Source organism: Lathamus discolor, chromosome 3 (assembly GCF_037157495.1).
Source record: "Lathamus discolor isolate bLatDis1 chromosome 3, bLatDis1.hap1, whole genome shotgun sequence".
Lineage (NCBI taxonomy): Eukaryota > Metazoa > Chordata > Aves > Psittaciformes > Psittacidae > Lathamus > Lathamus discolor.
In genome coordinates, this window is record NC_088886.1 from 88,871,050 (window position 1) to 88,889,165 (window position 18,116).

General features: G+C 36.8%; 1 protein-coding gene across 1 annotated transcript in view; it reads right to left on the bottom strand.

Moving 5' to 3' along the window:
* Positions 1–7,282: 7,282 nt before the first annotated feature.
* Positions 7,283–18,116, bottom strand: part of MYO3B (myosin IIIB) — a 195,543-nt gene continuing 184,709 nt past the window's right edge. Inside the window, exons 33-35 of the mRNA XM_065670620.1 lie at positions 9,705–9,811; positions 9,284–9,330; positions 7,283–7,980 (exon numbers count right to left, since the gene is read on the bottom strand). Coding sequence (XP_065526692.1) covers positions 7,845–7,980; positions 9,284–9,330; positions 9,705–9,811 — 290 coding nt within the window. The 3' untranslated portion in view covers positions 7,283–7,844. The remainder of the gene's footprint in view (positions 7,981–9,283; positions 9,331–9,704; positions 9,812–18,116) is intronic.

Genomic DNA, 18,116 nt, shown 5'->3' on the forward strand with positions numbered 1-18,116 from the left:
CCCTAACCTTTAAAGACATCTGCAAAATGTTTATGCTAAGTTAGTTTCCATAGCATCTTTCTGTAACACACATTGAAGTAAAATGAGATAAAGCTTGCAAGGTTATTATTAAAACATCAGTAAGTTCCTATCATTAAGTGAAAGAAGCAGATCAATAAAAAGAAGCTCTTAATGTTACTTTAATAAGGATGAGTTTCTTGTAGCAGGACTGGGGATTAACTTCAGTGTAACAGAATCGGTGTTTATAATGTAGCAGCTATGTTGATAAGAACCAGTTTGTTTTACTTGTGTTCATTAAAATAAAAAAAGAACAACAAAAATCAGTAGGTTCCGATATTAAAGCACTTTTCCCAACATAATATATGTAAGGACATTCTAATTTTCCAGAAGGGATTTCTCTACCACTAAGTGGGCAATGGCATTCAGTCAAGGCTCTGTAGGTGGAGTTTCTCCATATCCATCTGTCTTTCCATGACTTACAGATGGAAAAACACTGTGTCTTTTAAAATGTTCAACTCAGTAGGATAACAGTAAAATGAAATGAACAATCAAAGCACATAAGATGCCAATCTGAACTACTGCACAGCACCACCAGCAGACCCAGTGTTTTGCTCTCATCCCATCGGTCATGTCCTGTTAGATCACATCCCATTTTATCACAGTCTGTTGCATTACTGTTGCAGCATGCTGGAATGTTAAATGAGCAACATAATCAATCAATATGAATTTCCAATTGGAATTCAGCTATAAATCGGCACTGAGTTAAAAATGCTGGAGATTGTAATACAAATCATCAAAAGATACTGGTTTTTTTTTTTCTTTCAAAACTTAATTTCTAACAGATCAGTCTGATCAAAGAAATTAAGCCTGTGCCTGCATTAAGTACATACAAAAATCTTTGAATTTGTATGTAAACTTCCTTCACATTAATCCTATGGAACAAGGATATAAAAACAGTGGTTATATTCATACAGTGCTTGTTTTCTTCTTTTATAGCTTACTTTCATCTTGAGGCATAAAGGCAAACTAGGAACACTGTAGTTAATATACTGTCTTGTCCCAAGTTTCAGCTGCACGGATTAATGGCCTGAGCTGCTTCTCTTTTTTCATCTACAGCATTCAGCAGTCTCAGAAATGTGTATGGGAATTGGGGGTCTTAGATTACTGCCAATTTTATCAGATGAACAGATTATTTTAAGTAATTTTTCTTGCAATAGTACCAAGGAGTACTCATTCCTGGCATGACAGAAATTGAAACTGAAAGTCTGTTTGACAGATGTTGCAATATCAGTAAGAGCCATTCTCATAGAAGCCTTTACATAATTTCTCCCACTGCATTAACTGTGTTAATTTGTTGCTTATAACAGGGAGCTGCAGCAAGAACAGAAAACACCAAATAAACTGTCACACAATTTTGCGGAAGTACCTCCTCTGCATTCCTCTCTCTTCGCTAAGGGGCGCAATGTAGCACCTCCATGTTGTCATTACCCAGCTATACAGCAATACCCTACTCCAGCACCCAGCTTTCCAAAGATCACTTCCACCAGTACCACAAGACACTGCTACCTGTCCTGGCCTCACCTATTCCCACCAGTGCATTATACAACATAGTACCCTGGTTCTGCTATTCCAGGTTCAGACAGGTCTTCATCAGAGACTTGGCATGATCAGTAGGACAACAATTTTCAGAAACAAACTGGCCAGGCCTCTCCCTCCATCCCAGCACTGTACTCCAGGCCAATAAATGCATCCAGTCTTTGCTGTGGTGATACTTCTTTCAAAGACCAAGATGAGACTTTCAACCCTACTTTTTGCTGGCAATGGGTCAGAAATCAGGACTGGGTATTTTGCAGGAAAATGTAAACGTGTTGATCTCCCTACTCGCTGTCTCAGTTTGCCAACTACTTTATAAAATACTTAATTATTGAAAAAATATCTGTCTCTGCATTTTAATTAAAAAAATAGGCCTGTCAAACAAAAGAAAGGATTTAATCTATTACTGGCCTGATCAATAATATGTAACCTGGTTTCTGGAATTATTACTCCAAGATGTGTTTTTCACTTATCTGCTCCTATGTCCTTTAGCATCACAACACATGTACTGCAATAATCACTTCCCTGATAACACAATGTATATATTTACTGTCCTGACTGATACTGGATTTATACATGTAATAAAATAATTTCCAATAATTCTTGACAAATCCATTTAGATGAGTTAGGATACCAGCCTGCATTTAAAGATACAGTGTGCTATTATTAGGAATTGCCAGTCTCTTCCCTTACCAGTTCTAGTGCCCAGCACAAAGGAGACACAAAGCCTCTCACTGAATTTGGTAATCTTTAGCTCTGGCCCAGAGGACTGGTACTGGCCTTTGGTTTTCCTAGCATCCTGTGCTACTGTTATCAGTCTGGGAGTCCTGCTTTGTTGTCAAGCAGAAACATTTTCTGTTAACTAAGCATTCTGCTACAAATCCTCCCAGGCTGAACAGTCCTAAGGAAAAGGCACATTAACTGACGTTATCGCTCATGTTTTGTTGTCAGAGTTAAAAGCAGGATGGATAAGTTAATGCCATGTCTGTGCATATATTGGTACTAAACTATATACTTGTTTCTTATAGGATGATATTTTTATGCCATATGGCTTTATTTTTAATTGTATGTACTATATGTATCTAGTTAACCAGAAAACACTTAAAAATGCTAGAGCCTGGTTGTATCCCAAAATTAAAATTCTCCTTCCATTTTGAGTGGGAAAAAAAAAAAAAAAAGAAAAAAAGGAATGACAAGAGTAGGGAAGACTCCAGTTCTGTATATCAATCACTGCTAAGTATTTTACAGTAAAAAAGCAATACCCAGACACAATTACAATTCTTAGAAAAGGAGGGAAAAATATTCAATTATAACATTACTTTTTTTTCCCAAAAGATGAAATTTTAAAACGGGGACTTAAATCCCATTTTACATAAATTTAAATTTGGTATAAAATAGCTGGTATTTCCACCCAGACATCTTGACCTCCAGCCATTTGCTTCCACCACAAAGCTATCTTCTTACTCCCACTCCACAAAACACAAAATCATCTTTTTTCCAAATTATGTATTTCCTGAATTTCACTAAAGAAAGATCTTGTGAAGAAACTCTACTTACAGTGATGGACCTGAGTCCTAAAACATGAGATTTGATCATCTGTCCTCATATGCATGAAATGAAGCAAAGACCAGTGGATACTGAAAAGAGACCACTTCCTATTAAAATTGTAGGCTTTAGGCATAGCTGTCTTTTACTATCAGAGACAAACACATAATGATCTATATGAAACTCATTCCATTTTCCTACTGTTTACTGAATTCAATATCAAATAAGAATAGACCTAAAGACACTATATACCCTATTTATTTTTAATTTTTAATATCTTCTATATTTAAAAGCATACCTGTTTTTCATGATGATAGAAGATGTAAACAAAAAATATTCCTTCACAGTAAAGGATGTTGGTTATGACACTGAAGGTTAGAGATTATCCAGTCAAGACTGTCTGTAAATAAAGTATAGCAAAAATCGAAGGGATCTAAATACAGAAAATAGCATCACTACAAGCTTCCTTAGATATCTCTATAGATATGCAGCCAGTTACATTGAATGAGAAGTGCACTGGGGGTATGTAAAAAGTAGTCTAAAGAAAGTAAATTGGCACCTCCATTTTGCCCTCTGACAGCACAAGTCAGAAGGTCTCCAACTCAATTAAAAAGTACCATGTTTAAACACATTCCTTTTGTTTACAACTGGAACAGTAAATCCACTTTGTTTTTGTGTGCTGTGTACACTGTTTAGTACCAGTGCACCAGAATTCAGGAACTAGTGGAATTAAAACACAATGAGACAATTGCTTGGAAGTATAAACATTCACTGTTATATAAAATACAGAAATACAAGTACATAATTATATAAGCATTATGCTTATATTAGCAAGTGTGATAAATGACATGTGATAATCAGTAGTTGCCTATTACGAGGAAGAAATTTTCCTTCCAGGAATATGATTTCCTAATTGCCTAATGTGTGTTACTTTCTGCATCTATCACTGAAAAATCTGGTTTTGATTGTTACTAGCAAAAGGAAATCAACTTTTGGCCTGATTAGACTTAGCAAATTCTTTAGCTTTATATTATTTATAATTATGTATAATTCTATAAGCTTCTAACTAACAATTCCTTGGATGGCCTGATAGGGGCCACTTAAAAGACCTTCACAGTGCACAAAAGCCTTTTCCAACACTCTTACTCAGTGTATGGGTGAGGGAGGTCACAGTAGGGGCAAATTTAAAATGGCTGCAATTTACTCCTATTCTGAGGTCCCTTTATGTTACTAAAGTGATGTAAATGTTTAAGTGAGAAGAACGTTTGAAATTACCAAATGAAAGGGGCTAATCTCCAGAAGGTCCCTGCCATAACCAAAAGGCAGAAATTGTCCTCAGCAAGAACCAGTTTCTAGTGCTATTAAGGTCTACAGAAGAAATCTACTAAAATACCTTGTTGAGCTTCACCCTTTTCTCTCCCATGTGCTGAAAAGTGTTTAATATATTACACACTGTCTAAGAAATGCACTTCTTCCTAATGGGTTTTAAACTCTAGGTTTATAAAATGTTAAAACCAGGATATGTTACAAACTATTGAGCAAAATACATTAATATTCTAGGACAATATATGTGAAACAAAATAAATCAGAACAATGCTTCAATGGTATCAAAACCAAATGAGAAAATCTTAGCAATTCATGTTGATAGGTTCCCACTGACCATGATCATCACACTGACATGTCTCCTTTACTTTTCATGCATAAATCAATCAACACAAACACATACATCTATCAATGTGGGAACAGAAGTTCAACTCTTCAGCTAGTTCTAATAACTACATGGCTCTACAGCAAGCTGAGCATATGCTTCTTAACAATAGGAAGGCTTGCACGTGTTCTAAAATGAGGATGCGAGATGGCCACATCACAGGGGTTATCTGGTGAGGGTAAGGTGGTCAAAAACAAATGAGGAAAGTGGGATAAGTTATGAAACAATAAAATGCACAGACTGGCTTTGTGCACAGTTTTTGGCCAAGAAGTAGCTGGAGTGAAAATACACTACTCAACAGCAGTTTTTAGATAGTAACTTCAGTTACCATCTAGTAACTTCAGTGTAAAAATATGCTTCAGTATAAAAAAAAAGCTTCATTATAAAAGTATTAGTGTCATTAAACTAATTCAAAAAGTTATAGCAGATGTAGCCAGTGGCATTACATATAACAAGGAAAATACTGTATTTTACCCTTTTCCATGCAATTAAAGACTGCTTAAAATCTCTCAGAAGTCCATTTCTGATGGCTGAGATTGATACAAGCTTAACAATTGGGAAGAAGAAAGAAGAAGAAAAAAGAAGAAATCTAAGGAATGTACTTAGGGAGTGTTTGCATTTTGCTTGTGCTTTACTATTTAATGTTCTGAAGCTATTCTGGTTAACTCAGACCCCCATTCAGCAAAGCACTTAATCACATGCTGAAATTTTATTGATTTCAGTGGGACTTAGGCTTTGGCTTAAGTGCTTCACTGAATTATATGTTATTTTTCATTTTCCCTTACTTCTTTATGAAATTAATAGAACTACTCAGAGTAATGTATTACTCAGTGTAATGTAAACTGTGGGGTTTTAGACAGGTGACGTAATACCTAACTGAAAACCTCATTATCACTTAACTAAAACAATTGATAAACTTTAACTAGTAATGATAACATAATAATGATGTGAATTGCAGTAATATAAAACTTGATTTTTCCAAATAGCTTTCAAAAAGGATGGAACCACAGAGCATGGATACTGCTAGAACTCTGTGTGATCTATGCCAATATAAGAACAGAGTAAGTAATTTGACTCTTTTTAAATAATGTTATTTTCCATTCAGATATGTTACAAATTAATGGAGAATTTATACACTGTGTAGGAAAATAAAAGTTATATGTTATTTTTGATGAGATATCAACAAATACTCATTCTTGCTACATTTTGCTAAGATATAAAGAAACTGATCTGCACACATGCATTCATATTAGTTGCCATTCAATTTTTTACTGCATTTTTGAATATCATTAATTCAGCTACTCACCAGTTCTCCGTTATTTGAGGAGTCCCTAAATTCTAAAGGCTCTAAAGTGCCTTTATATTAGTACTACCCAGATGTACAGCAGAAGAAAACGAGGAGTGAACTGAAGGACTTCAATCTCTGCCAGGATTGTAACTTTTAGTTTCAACATTTTGTCACATCTTGGGTGAAGAATGAGTGAAGGATTGTTCTTCCTGGAACAGCTGAACCCTTCTCGCGTCCTTGTCTGTCCTGCCTGACTTAATTTCTGTGTTTATTAGAAGAGACAAAGCTTTTGCTGAACTACCTACTTCATTACCTTTTCTCATTTCAAACTATATTCTGCCTTAGGGACACCATGACTGCACTTTGGTCTCTTCCCATGACATCTTCCTTTGTCCTGTGGTCAAAAAGACAGTGCCAGTGAACCCTGATAGCAAGAAATTTTGTAGCTTATGAACACGTGTGAACTGCACCTCCACAAGGAAAAAGGTTTGTTAGCCCAGATCAGAGTAAAACCCATTGGAGAGAGATAAAACCAAGGATCGTATATATTATATAATACATATTATACACGGTCAGATTTAATCAGCATGGTTTCTCAGGTTAAAAAAAAAGAGCAAATTTGTAAGGCTGTACACTTGAACATTTGATTTTAAAATGTTTTTTTGACAACAGCTTGTATGGAAACGAAGCAAAGAATTGCCACAGATCAAAACTGTGACTCAGAAACAGAAAGTAAAGAGTAAGATGAAATAGTCAGCTTCTGTCATGGAAACAGTTACCAGCAAAGAATCTCAGCATTCCACAGAGAGTTACATATTGTTTCATTAAAGATTTGGAAAGAAAGTGAAAAACAAACAGAAAAATTTGCTGGTGACATTTTTTTCCCTACTATATCAAGAGGGCTGTGGAAATGTAGGAATTACTGGAGACAGCAATAGAGGTTAATAAAGAAATTAAATACATGGATTACAAGAATAACTAGTCATAATGATGGTCTCAATCACTATACGAGAACTATATGAAGCAGTGTGTGAAACATTAGCTTTCAAACTGTTTTGATTCTTCTGTTTGAAGCAATTCTTCAAGATAAACTCATGGTAAACTAATACCTTATATGAAAAATATTTACAAGGTAAATTGAGACACAGTTATTATTTTAGATGATTTTATTCTGTACATTTTCGTAGTGTTAAAACCATACACAGCACAGAAAGTTATAAAGGATGTTTAATATCAGTCTAATGAAATACAAAACATTTTCACTATGACCCCAAATGAAAATTTTTAGTACAGAGGTCTTTTAATCCAGTTCAGTAAGTTCCTTGATCTTATTTTTCACACAGCTCTACCAGCAGTTGTGCCAGCACAACAGAAGGGATGGCACAGGGTGGGAACAGCAGCCGGGGGAGCAGGGAAGAAGGGGTGGGAACTGTGTAAACTAACCTTGCTGCTAAAGAATCGTATCTGTTAGCAACATCAACACATACAGGTAAGCTAGTGCTGCTCCCCTTTACTGGAACTGCTTACAGAAATTCAGCTAAATGGGACAAATTACAGCTGCAAAACCAGGTCTAAACTAGTGACAGAAAGTTACTAGCTGAAATTGTATTTTATTATATCTTGTATAACCACACATGTACAAAGTTAATTGGAAGAGATCACAAGCATGAAAATTCTCTTACCAGTATTAGTCAATAGAGTAAGTAAGGTTCAGCTTTGAGCAAAAGACACACGTCTTGAAGAAGGAGGAGATGGGGAACTAAGGAAGCTGTCATCTTCAGGAGCAGATTCAACAGCTGACAATGATTTGTAATACTCATCCTCACCATCCAGCACTTTAATTTGGCTTGAAAGAAAAGAAAAAACATTTATTAAAAAAATCATTCTGTCAGTATCTTCAGAAATAGAAACTTCTCTGTTGATGTGAAAATGAAGAGTGCTAATAGAAGAAAGGGGAAAAAAAGATTACTTGATGAGAAAGATATAGCTTTTATACATACTTCTACTTTGCTATTACTTTTTTATGGTTTCACTCTGAATGGTTCTGAGTCAGTGAAATGCAATAACATCTTTTAGTTTGGGTGTACAGAATGATAGACCAACTATTTGCATCAAATGGACATTTAATTTGAGCAATGTGGCTTTTTTGCCTGTATGTGTTCCACAAGTAGGGTATGATTTTGGTAATGTGTTTCAGCTGATGGTTTGCTGTGAATACGAGCCAAGGACCCCATCACCAATTTTTTTGAAAAGTCCTATTGACATCAAGAAGCTTTCATTTTCCTGTGATGTATGATGAACACGGCCGTCCCAAGTTAGTGTTTTTATTCCCTGAGCAGGAATACAGACTTTTTTTAAACTAGGGGAGGGAGGAAAACCAAATCTTGCAGTCATGCAAAATTCTGGGCTTTAACCTTGACTCAAAGACCTCCTTTCATACAATTATATTCGGAAGATTGATTAAAAACAGAGGAAATAATACAGAAAGTTCTTGTATATTTTTGGAGTAGATGTATTTGCAAGACCAAGCATCCATCAATTCCCTCTGGTCGATGTGATCTATCAATGAAATACTTCAGCAATTGTATAGTAGCCAGCCTGGCTTTTGTAAATTGTTTTCAGCAGTTTCTACTATCACTAGGGGATAACTGCTCATGTGACAATGAGAAGTGACTCAGTTCAACAGAGAAGGAGCAGATCCCTCTTGGGTTGAGTGGCTCCTCTGTCAGTTCTTAAAATGTGCTCCCCCAGGAGGGCTGAAGCCTATTGCCAGTGTGATGCTGCAAAGCTGGCAGGGCTTCTGTTTGTGTTCTAGGTCAGAGAACTTCAGTTTCAACACCCTTCATCTGGTACCTTCCGTTAATGCTAAATGCACTTAAAAACATGAAGAAAGCTATTTTTTTTTCTGTAGCAGTAGTACTCAGAGAGAGCTGGGGAGCCTATTTTGTAAGAATCAGTTCTAGTGTCTGCAGACCGCAGTACATGCAAGTTTTACATTTGCTTCTGCAGCAAATGTCCAATGTCAATGCACAGAAATATGTTAATTGTTTATTTTTAGAAACATCTCTAGAAAGTTTTGCATATTCTGTAATATCACAAAGGACTTCTTCTGTTTACAGTTGCTTAGAACTAAGAAGATAGATATTTACCCAAGTTTTCTTGGCTTCCTCTTGCTCCCTTGATATTCTAGAGTTCCCTGTGGAGAGGGCCAAGAACACACAGTCAAAGCAAAGCAGCAAGTCGTTAATTTTTAATTCAAAGTGATTTTGTGTTGAATGCAAGCAGATGCTGATAATATCAGAAGTCACAGCATAATTTTTTTGATCAAAGGGCTCAAGTGAGCCTGATGAAGCATGCATCTTGCTCGTCTTTGATAAACCACATCAATTATTCACCGTGAAGGCAGACATCCTGACATGAAAGCAACAGATAAAGAGCATAAGCACATGTTCAAGACGAGAGCAGAAGAACGTGGGGGTGGGGCTGGAGGGGCTGAAACAGGTATTAATAACAGAATTATTAACTGGAAACAAAGCCAGTAAAACAGCTTTATTGCCACTTTGAACTCACATTTAACTGGTTATAGTACATGCTGTCCTCAGGGCTATTCAGCATTTTGGGCTGCTGACATCGTCGACGAGGTGTTCTCAGCTTCTGTTCAAGAGAGTTTTCTGAACCTTCAGTAAGATAACACAATTTAGTTTTAAGCTGTGCCAGGTGCTGTGAACGTCTTAGTGCATTTTAGTCTGTAAACAGTCTTTTCTTCTGTCCTATTTGGGCCTGGATTTATTAACAAGTCTCTCCTATCCAAAGTAAGCAGACAGAAACTTGGGGATCTTTGTCTTCTCTTTTGAAACTTAGTTCAAATACAAGTTCTCAAGCAGAACTTCATTTTTACTTTTATAACATTTTTTATTCTTCCATATATCTATATCACATAGCTCCTTATCCCTTTCATGCTTTATCTTAGTATCTTGTGTTATCTAAGCAGGAAATGAGGTATATTGTGACTAGCTAGGGATATATAATTCAGCAGCAGCAAAACCGTTTTTCTACAGTAGACAGTAATAAAGCCTTTTGACTGATGAGACTTAGTCTATTATCATCATTTTTATTATACAAAAAGGCTACCTTCTTGACACGGCTCTCTGTTTAATCAGAGTAACCAGACTGGTTTGGAATTATGCTTTCTTAATATAGTTTGTGATGTGCTGTAAAGTAACAGTTGCTTGAAGTCATCTGGAAAGCAGAGTTTAAAGATGAAGGAAATATTTTGGAAGGGGTGGATTCTGAAAGAAACTAACAGCTTTTTTATTCCTTTTTTTTTTTTGTTGTTGTTGTTTTCATATTAAGGAAAACAGACACTATGGCATTTTAGTGTGCTGAACTCGATCAGGTGTTTTCTGTGGCACATCCTTTAGATTACCAGGACAATTATTTTCAGGATAAATCAGAATCACTAGGTTAGTAAAAGACACTGGGGAGGGTGGGGGTAAGGAAAGGCCATTTACTTTTAAAATAATTCTCCCAATGCCTTTGACTTTTCTGGTATCTCCCTGCTAAAAAATCATTTAGTGACAGTATGAATAAAACCAGGTTTTGGTGGCACTGAAGGAAGAATACACATCTTATCACATTTGCATTCCATACTGAATGGGAAACTTGCTCTAATACAAAAGATCAGCACAAAGATCAAGTAGCACATGAGTTCCTTTAAACGCTTCAAAACTGAAGTCAATATGGCTTGTGCAGATGCAGGGCTCTAATCTCACAAATCCATTTGTAAGATATGGTCTAAAGAAGCAGGTAACATTACAAAGGAGGTTTATAATACACCCAGGTTTACAGGTTGCAACTATTGTACTTTTCTGCAATTACTGAATGAGGTGGAGGAGAAGATTGAACTTCATCCTTTTCAGCCAAATGACTGTTCTGTGAGATTTTCTCTTTCACTGTCTTTCTCCCTCTCAGTGGTAAGATTTGAAAGATACAGTTTCCTCTCAGTGTGGGACTGCAACATCAGCGTGGGAAGGGAGCACTTGTTTTGTGCCAACCCTAATGTTCCCTCACAACACTTGGGAGGGATGGTGGGTTAAATAACCATCAGGGAACCGACTGAAGAGCTGGGTCCAAACTTCAAACGCAATTTTATAAAGAAAGGTTATATTTCTGAAGTAATACAAAATAACTTTGAAATACTATGCTCATGCTGCTTGCTAATTGAACACCCAAAGCTTCAGTACTTTATACTTCCAAGTTCATTAAATCTTCATTTTTTTTGCTAAAAAGATTGCAACCCTTTGCTACTTACCTGTATTGTATACAACCAGACAAGGCAGAAGCTGTTCCAGAAAAAACCCCTGGGGAAATTGGGTACCCAAGTAATATCTGTATCTTTGGAAAGTTATTTCTTTAATATTTAGGTAGGATATAGGCAGAATTTTATTCTGTCAGAAGCCTCTGGAAGTTTTGTGGAAGACCCGCCATAACTAGATTCTACTCTTTCTCTGCTCTGGAAGTTACTCAAAGTGGGCTTAGAGCTTTCTGTCTCAGGACATCAGGGTCTGCAAGTTTTGCAAGCAATGTTTTCAGTTGCGAGGCCATGAGAGTTCCTTTTTACGTCAATGTAGCTTTTGTACCTCTCCACAAATAATTTTCTATTGTAGCAACAGGCTGCTATAAAGAAAGGCTCATGTCCTCTCAGTTTTGCATAACTTCACATGCCTCTATGCAGCTTGCCAATAGCAAGAACACAGCAGAAAAATACCTGGAAATTTTCAAACAGTTTGATAGTACAACTCTTTCTCCTTTTCCTCCCAATTCTGTTGTGGCCTTCATGTTACACCTGTATGTATAGAGTTTGTTTTAAAAATTATGTATTCATTAGGATTCTGAGACATTAGTATTTTGCTCTAGCTTTTTATCCTGACAATTATTTCTGTTTATTCTATGGGTGGTCTGCAGCTTGTGTCCTCCAAAGGAAATATCCTTTCAGTGGGCCCATTTGTCTTAGCATTTAGTAGCATACTACGCGAACAGTACAAAATCTGGTAACATTTACAATAAACTACCATATCTGGAGAAAATGGTATTAACATGTGCTCAACACTCAGCAGCTGAACAGGCATCTTAAATGCTGCTCTAAAATATTTTGCTTTGATGACAAACTTTAAGCCACCAATAAGAAAAAAGTCACTATAATATGCAATAGCAGCAGCACCAGTATCATTAACATGGAATTGCCTACACTGCACCCAAATTGTGCCAAGTGCCTCTAGCATGTTCCGGCTTCAGCATTTACTATAAATTTAGAGACTGTAAGAGAGAGTGAGCACACACACTTCCTTCAGGTTGTCCTTTAGCACCATTTTTAAGAGATCTGCCCCAATTTTGTGAGGAAGAAAACCTTTCCTTTTCAACTCTAAGTGAAGAAATTCCTTAGGTCACAATATCTCTATTGTAAATTCCTTACTAGAGTGCAGAAATAACACAAGGTAGATGAAATGCCTTCTACCAACTGCACTATTCAGCTGATCCAGAAAGGCAGGGTAGGTGAGGTTCTGCGCATCCTCCTCGTTTCCTTACTTGAACACAGACAGACTGATAACCTAGGTGAGTAGGTTCATGTGGATGCTTCCCTAAAGCTATCACAAAACTGATGTTGGTTACAGTGAAGTGAATGAGAAACTGTCAAATGGGTGAATATATTGGAGTATAAAGTTTTTAGAAGTAAACAGACTGATGACGTGTCTGTTTACTACCACTATTGGATATCCTTTTTATTTCTGTGATACATAGGAGCCCAAGCCCAACAGACCAGGACCTTGCAGAGTTCAGACAGATTAAAAAGACAAGTGTTTTCAACAAAATGCAAATTCAAACATTTTTATGAACTGGGAATTGTGTAGCTGGAAAGCAATGTCTCCAGGACAGACTTGAGAGTCACCACCGATATTCAGCTGAATATGAAGTAGACTGGGTGCAAAGCAGAGGACTACTCAATAGAAATAGGAAAACAGTTTTATCGTTGAGTGCAGAATTATTTTAACATGGGTGCTGTAAAATGTTCTGAGCCCAAAACCGATTTAAAATCTGGAAAACCTGCCATATGGTGAAAAATTTAAGACAACTGTTCAATTTTGTTTGTTTTGAAAGAAGGCTAAGAGATGATGTGAAGCAAGTCTAAACCCTTGTAGAAAAGGTGGAGGGTTTTTCACCTTTGGAAACGACAGTCTGAACTGTCTAATGATCAGAAGTTGAAGAAAATTTCAGAGCACATAGTGAAAATCAGCAGTCAGAAGAAAATAATATTTAGCAGTATGATGGAAGCTCAGGTGTAGATTGGAAGCTTTTAGAAAAGGTATGTTTTGACTCAAGCTAAAGTTAAAAACTTCAAGATATGACACACACCCCTTCTAGCTTAATATATTTTTATTTCTCTAATGTGATTTTTATCACAAGTATCAATCTGGAGAATATTTTGTACTAATCTTTTGATTTCTGGGATATATTTTCACCTCTGAATTTCCATGTGATTCTTCTTTGCTTTCTTATGGCTGAAATGGAAATGCTTTTCTTCACTTAGCCATCACATCCATCACACAGACGCTTTTTATGACATCTGTTGGCTTGGAGATGACCAGCACATTTCTTATGCCATATCTTATTTAGATAATCTTTCTGTTTAAAAATCCAACCTTTCCAAAAGCTGCAAAGGACTCTTTCAGAAATGCATAAACTGCCAAATAATAAGGTTTAATGAAAGACTTCAAAACACTATTTAGCAGTGACACAAGGACTTTTGCATCTAGGATTTGGGCCCTTTCCAATACTTTCAAAACAATACCTGGAAAAATGAAGTTCTCTAATGACTTCCCACGAGGCAGATGACTTCACTTGATGTTCAGTAAAGATCTCATCTTAGATTACCTGTTTGTCCTGCTTATCTTGGTAGTGAAAACTTGGGGACCAGGCACTGGGCACACTCTTCAGAGGAACTGAATATCATGAGGTTTTGTTCTCTGCAATGAAACTAGGGTCTTCATAAACCGTTCATGATTTAAACCTTGCTTTAAAAACCCCTTGATGCTGATAACCTTGCCAAACATTGCTAATTCTTCCTACATGGAGCATTCTGCATAGAAAATAGTGATGAGGCAGCTAAAACTGCCTTTGGAATTTGTGAATTCCACTGAAGCAAGTCAGATTGTTTTAAGGTTGGTGCAGCACAGAGGGGGCTCTAAACTCCGGATGACATCTTACTTTTAGCAAGGAATGCACAGAAGGGATCTCTGCAAATGCGTCAATGCCACAAACAGGCTGTGTCGCCAATTCCATTGCCAAAGGGAATCCATCCACTACAACACAGTGAAGGGTGGAGCCGAGTACTCTGATTTTCCTTCTGAAGCCATTTATCCAAAGCAGGTTTGGAAGGAGTCGGTCTTGTCTTTTTCTGTTACAGGTGAATACAACTTAGTATCACAGGAAGGGTAGTCCCTCTCTTAATTACTCAGATGGGAAGATTCAGAGCATGAAAAGGGGCAGCCTGCTAAATGAAAGGTGATGGGGCCATTTAGGGGATCATATATATTAACAGAGTAAGCAAATAAAGTAGATAAATCAGTATGACCAAGAAAAATAGTAAGCATGTGGCTGATTTCCAATCTATAATATCAGATGAAACATGAAAGTGCAACCCTTAATTATAAGCAAATATTAGCACAGACTCATGGGATCTCATCATAACATCTCAAGGTCTACATTCATGAAAATTTAAGCAATGTTTAAAATCATGTTAATTTGTTCTTTGTTTGTTTCTTTTCCTGCCAGTCTAATTTATTCCAAAAGACTTTGGTTCTCAAGTCTGGATATATTGATCATGCCTATGTAATGCATTGTTATAGCCTGGGGAGAAGACTTTTGTGGAAAAACTTGTCTTTGTTCCCCTTTGATAATTTATATGTATTTTGATGTTTTCAAGCTTTTCCAGTTTTGAATAATTTTTCAAGGCAGCAATTTAACTTCACTTTTTCTCTTGAAGCCTTAGGCAAATGCAGAAATGACCTCACAGACAATGATAATATACATCCTCCTCCTGGACTGGATGCTAAGTGGATAATTATGTGCAGCATGTTGATATCAAGGAACAGCTACATCTTCTGTGCCATACAAGTCTCCTCAAGCAGAGGACTCAAGGGGCTAATGATTCTGGTCCCACTCTTATCAGCGTAAAACGGGAGTGACTGAACGTCACTTATGCAGTAAAAAATGCTGTAAATGAATGAGGCTTTATGTTTTTAATTATTTCAGCTTTATTTTAAAGAAGAGAGATTTACAAAGGGCACATGGTGCCGTTTGGTCATGAGCATTCATACAAACATATTTTCCTCTTTTTCTCATTCCCATGATTCTCCACCATTTGCACAAATTTGCATCATACCGCTAATTGTGAAATGGGAGTAAAAATTCAAAACTTGCCTGAGAAGCAGAGTGAATACTCAGGCAGTCAGCCCCTACTGAGCTCCTGCTGTGCCTGCCTGCCTACTATAATCAAACCAGTCAACACAGAACTATTTTGCACACCCCTGTACTAAACTGCGGTCACTGTGACTTCAGTATGAGCACACATTAAGAGATACCAGGCCCACATCACAGGCTATTTGCAAGCTGCCTGTTAAAATGCTACCAACTATAAATGCACCAGAAACAAGGACAGCCCAAGAGGTATAATAGGCTTCACAGAATAAGTACTGCTTCATTTGGGAATAATGAAGTTATCAGGTCTGTGCTATATACTATAAATCTGACTACATTATGGTAGTTCTACAAAAATGCTGGAGGCCGATAGAAAACAAACACACTGTCTCTGAAAGATTTTAATCTCAGTACAGGAAAAACTACACCAAGAGACCACAACATAGGGTAGGAGAGAATAAAAAGCAGGACTACTTGGTGACTTAAGTAATGAGGTATGTTTCATATTTTCTTTTCCCTTCTGAGATTAATGAGAGGGGAAAGAGAAAACTACAGGAATGAGAAATGAATAGAAAAAAGACAAAAAAATGAAACAATCAAGTGAGATACCGAGAAACTAAGGAAGAGAAGAAAAGGGAATAAACAACCATTAATGGTGAAGCAGTAGAACCTAAGTTCTGCCATCAGAGGATTTGATTAATCTAGTAACATCAGGAGCCTGGAGGCATATTGGCATATTTAACTATTAACAATAGTAATTCTCTCCAGGATATTTCATGCTCACCTAGCAGTTGCTTCAGAGCTCTGCAAACGTTCAATAAGGCCATCCATCTCTAATGAGATACAGTATGACAGAAACCACTTTTACTACCCAATTTCCTCAGTACCTTCCTCTGCAGAAGGGTGTCCAGGAATATTTGAAAGGGCTGGTGCTCTTCATGCTGCTAGTGACAGGAAAGCATGGAAAGAACACTAAATCAGATGCCCTTTGAGGCCTCAGCCCTTGCCAGCTTTCATAAAATACCTTACTAGAGCTTCACATAGTGTTGCTACAGGAAAGGATGCCAACAACTTAAAAAAAATGTGTATATTAATGCTCTAGAGTTATTAATCCTTAGGAAATCCTGCAACTCCAGTCTACTCAACTCTTACTTGGGATTAAGTAGGTAAGAATAATAAATTAAAATTAATAATTTTTGTTGTCAAGTTCTTTTTTAGTCTAAGTCTATAACCCCAAATGTAGTTACCAGATTCACTGAAAACACAGAATCTGGAGGGGTAAAATGTCCTATAACAAAAAGATTTAAAATAAAACAAAACCAAATTTTATGATCACCTCGGATCCCCCACACAACTGTGGTGAACTAGAATTCTGTTTATTCAGATGGAGTGTGCTCATAGTGCCAAGAGCCATTGACTGCTAGGGAAATTAGTGTAGCCTCTTTGATGTCATGTGCATCCCAGAATCTGTAACACACTGCTAAAACTGTGAGCATAGCCTTTTGTTTATAACCCTAAACAGAACCATTTGAATACACACACTGAAAGAACTCGTAACAGAAGCAATGCATTTTCTTCCACCCACTGCTTCATTACTTACTGCTTCAGTTTGGGTACTGCAGCTCTGTGCAAAACCATATGCTTTAGATTATAAAGCACACTAAGCAAATCATAAGTTTTTCAAGATGGTAAGTTTTTGCATCTGTTTGTTGCCAAAGACCCAGATGATACTGTAATTAGAACAACAAATATTTTATGTGAAATCAATCATTTAGTTGTCTCTGAACTCTGAGACAATGGCTTTTAGATACACTTTGTTGGGAAACATGAGCCATAAATAGTTAGAACTTTGGGTTTTGTTGGGTTTTTTCCCTTCCAACACAATTTTGATCCTTCAGTATTTGTCAGTTCTTTCAGTTTCTATTGTGAGTGATTTAACTGTAGAGGGAAAAGGCAGAGATTAAACAAAGCATACCAAAGAACTAAAGTGTCAGTGACTAACATAGGTAAGATTCAAACCTGTCAGCAAATAGCATGCTTCTACAAGTACAGTCCTGAAGACGTCTTCCTATACACACCGAATATACACAACCCTTCATACTCTCTGCATGTAATAACATCTAATACTGGGTTCCAGAGGTTTGATGACTAGTCAGCTAAACAGTAAAAGCCCAAGAGATTTACACAGTTACAACTTTAACCAGGAAAAAAAACCCCAACATGCCAAACCATCCTGAATGGCAGAAACTACTTCTGAACAAAGCAGAAAACTTAACTGATGATTATTTTTCTTCTCCTCCTTAAACTTGACCGAAAGTGGCTGTGGAAGCTCCTTTTTGGTTAATTCCCATGATCTTTTCAGAAGAAGGTTACTGATGAAAAGCAAGACATTTCAGGTATGCTGGAATTACTACATACCATAGCATATTTCCTGATTTTAGAAGACCTGCTTATTCAATAGCTACCAGGTGATAAGAAATAGCTATTTTACACTATCAATCACATGAG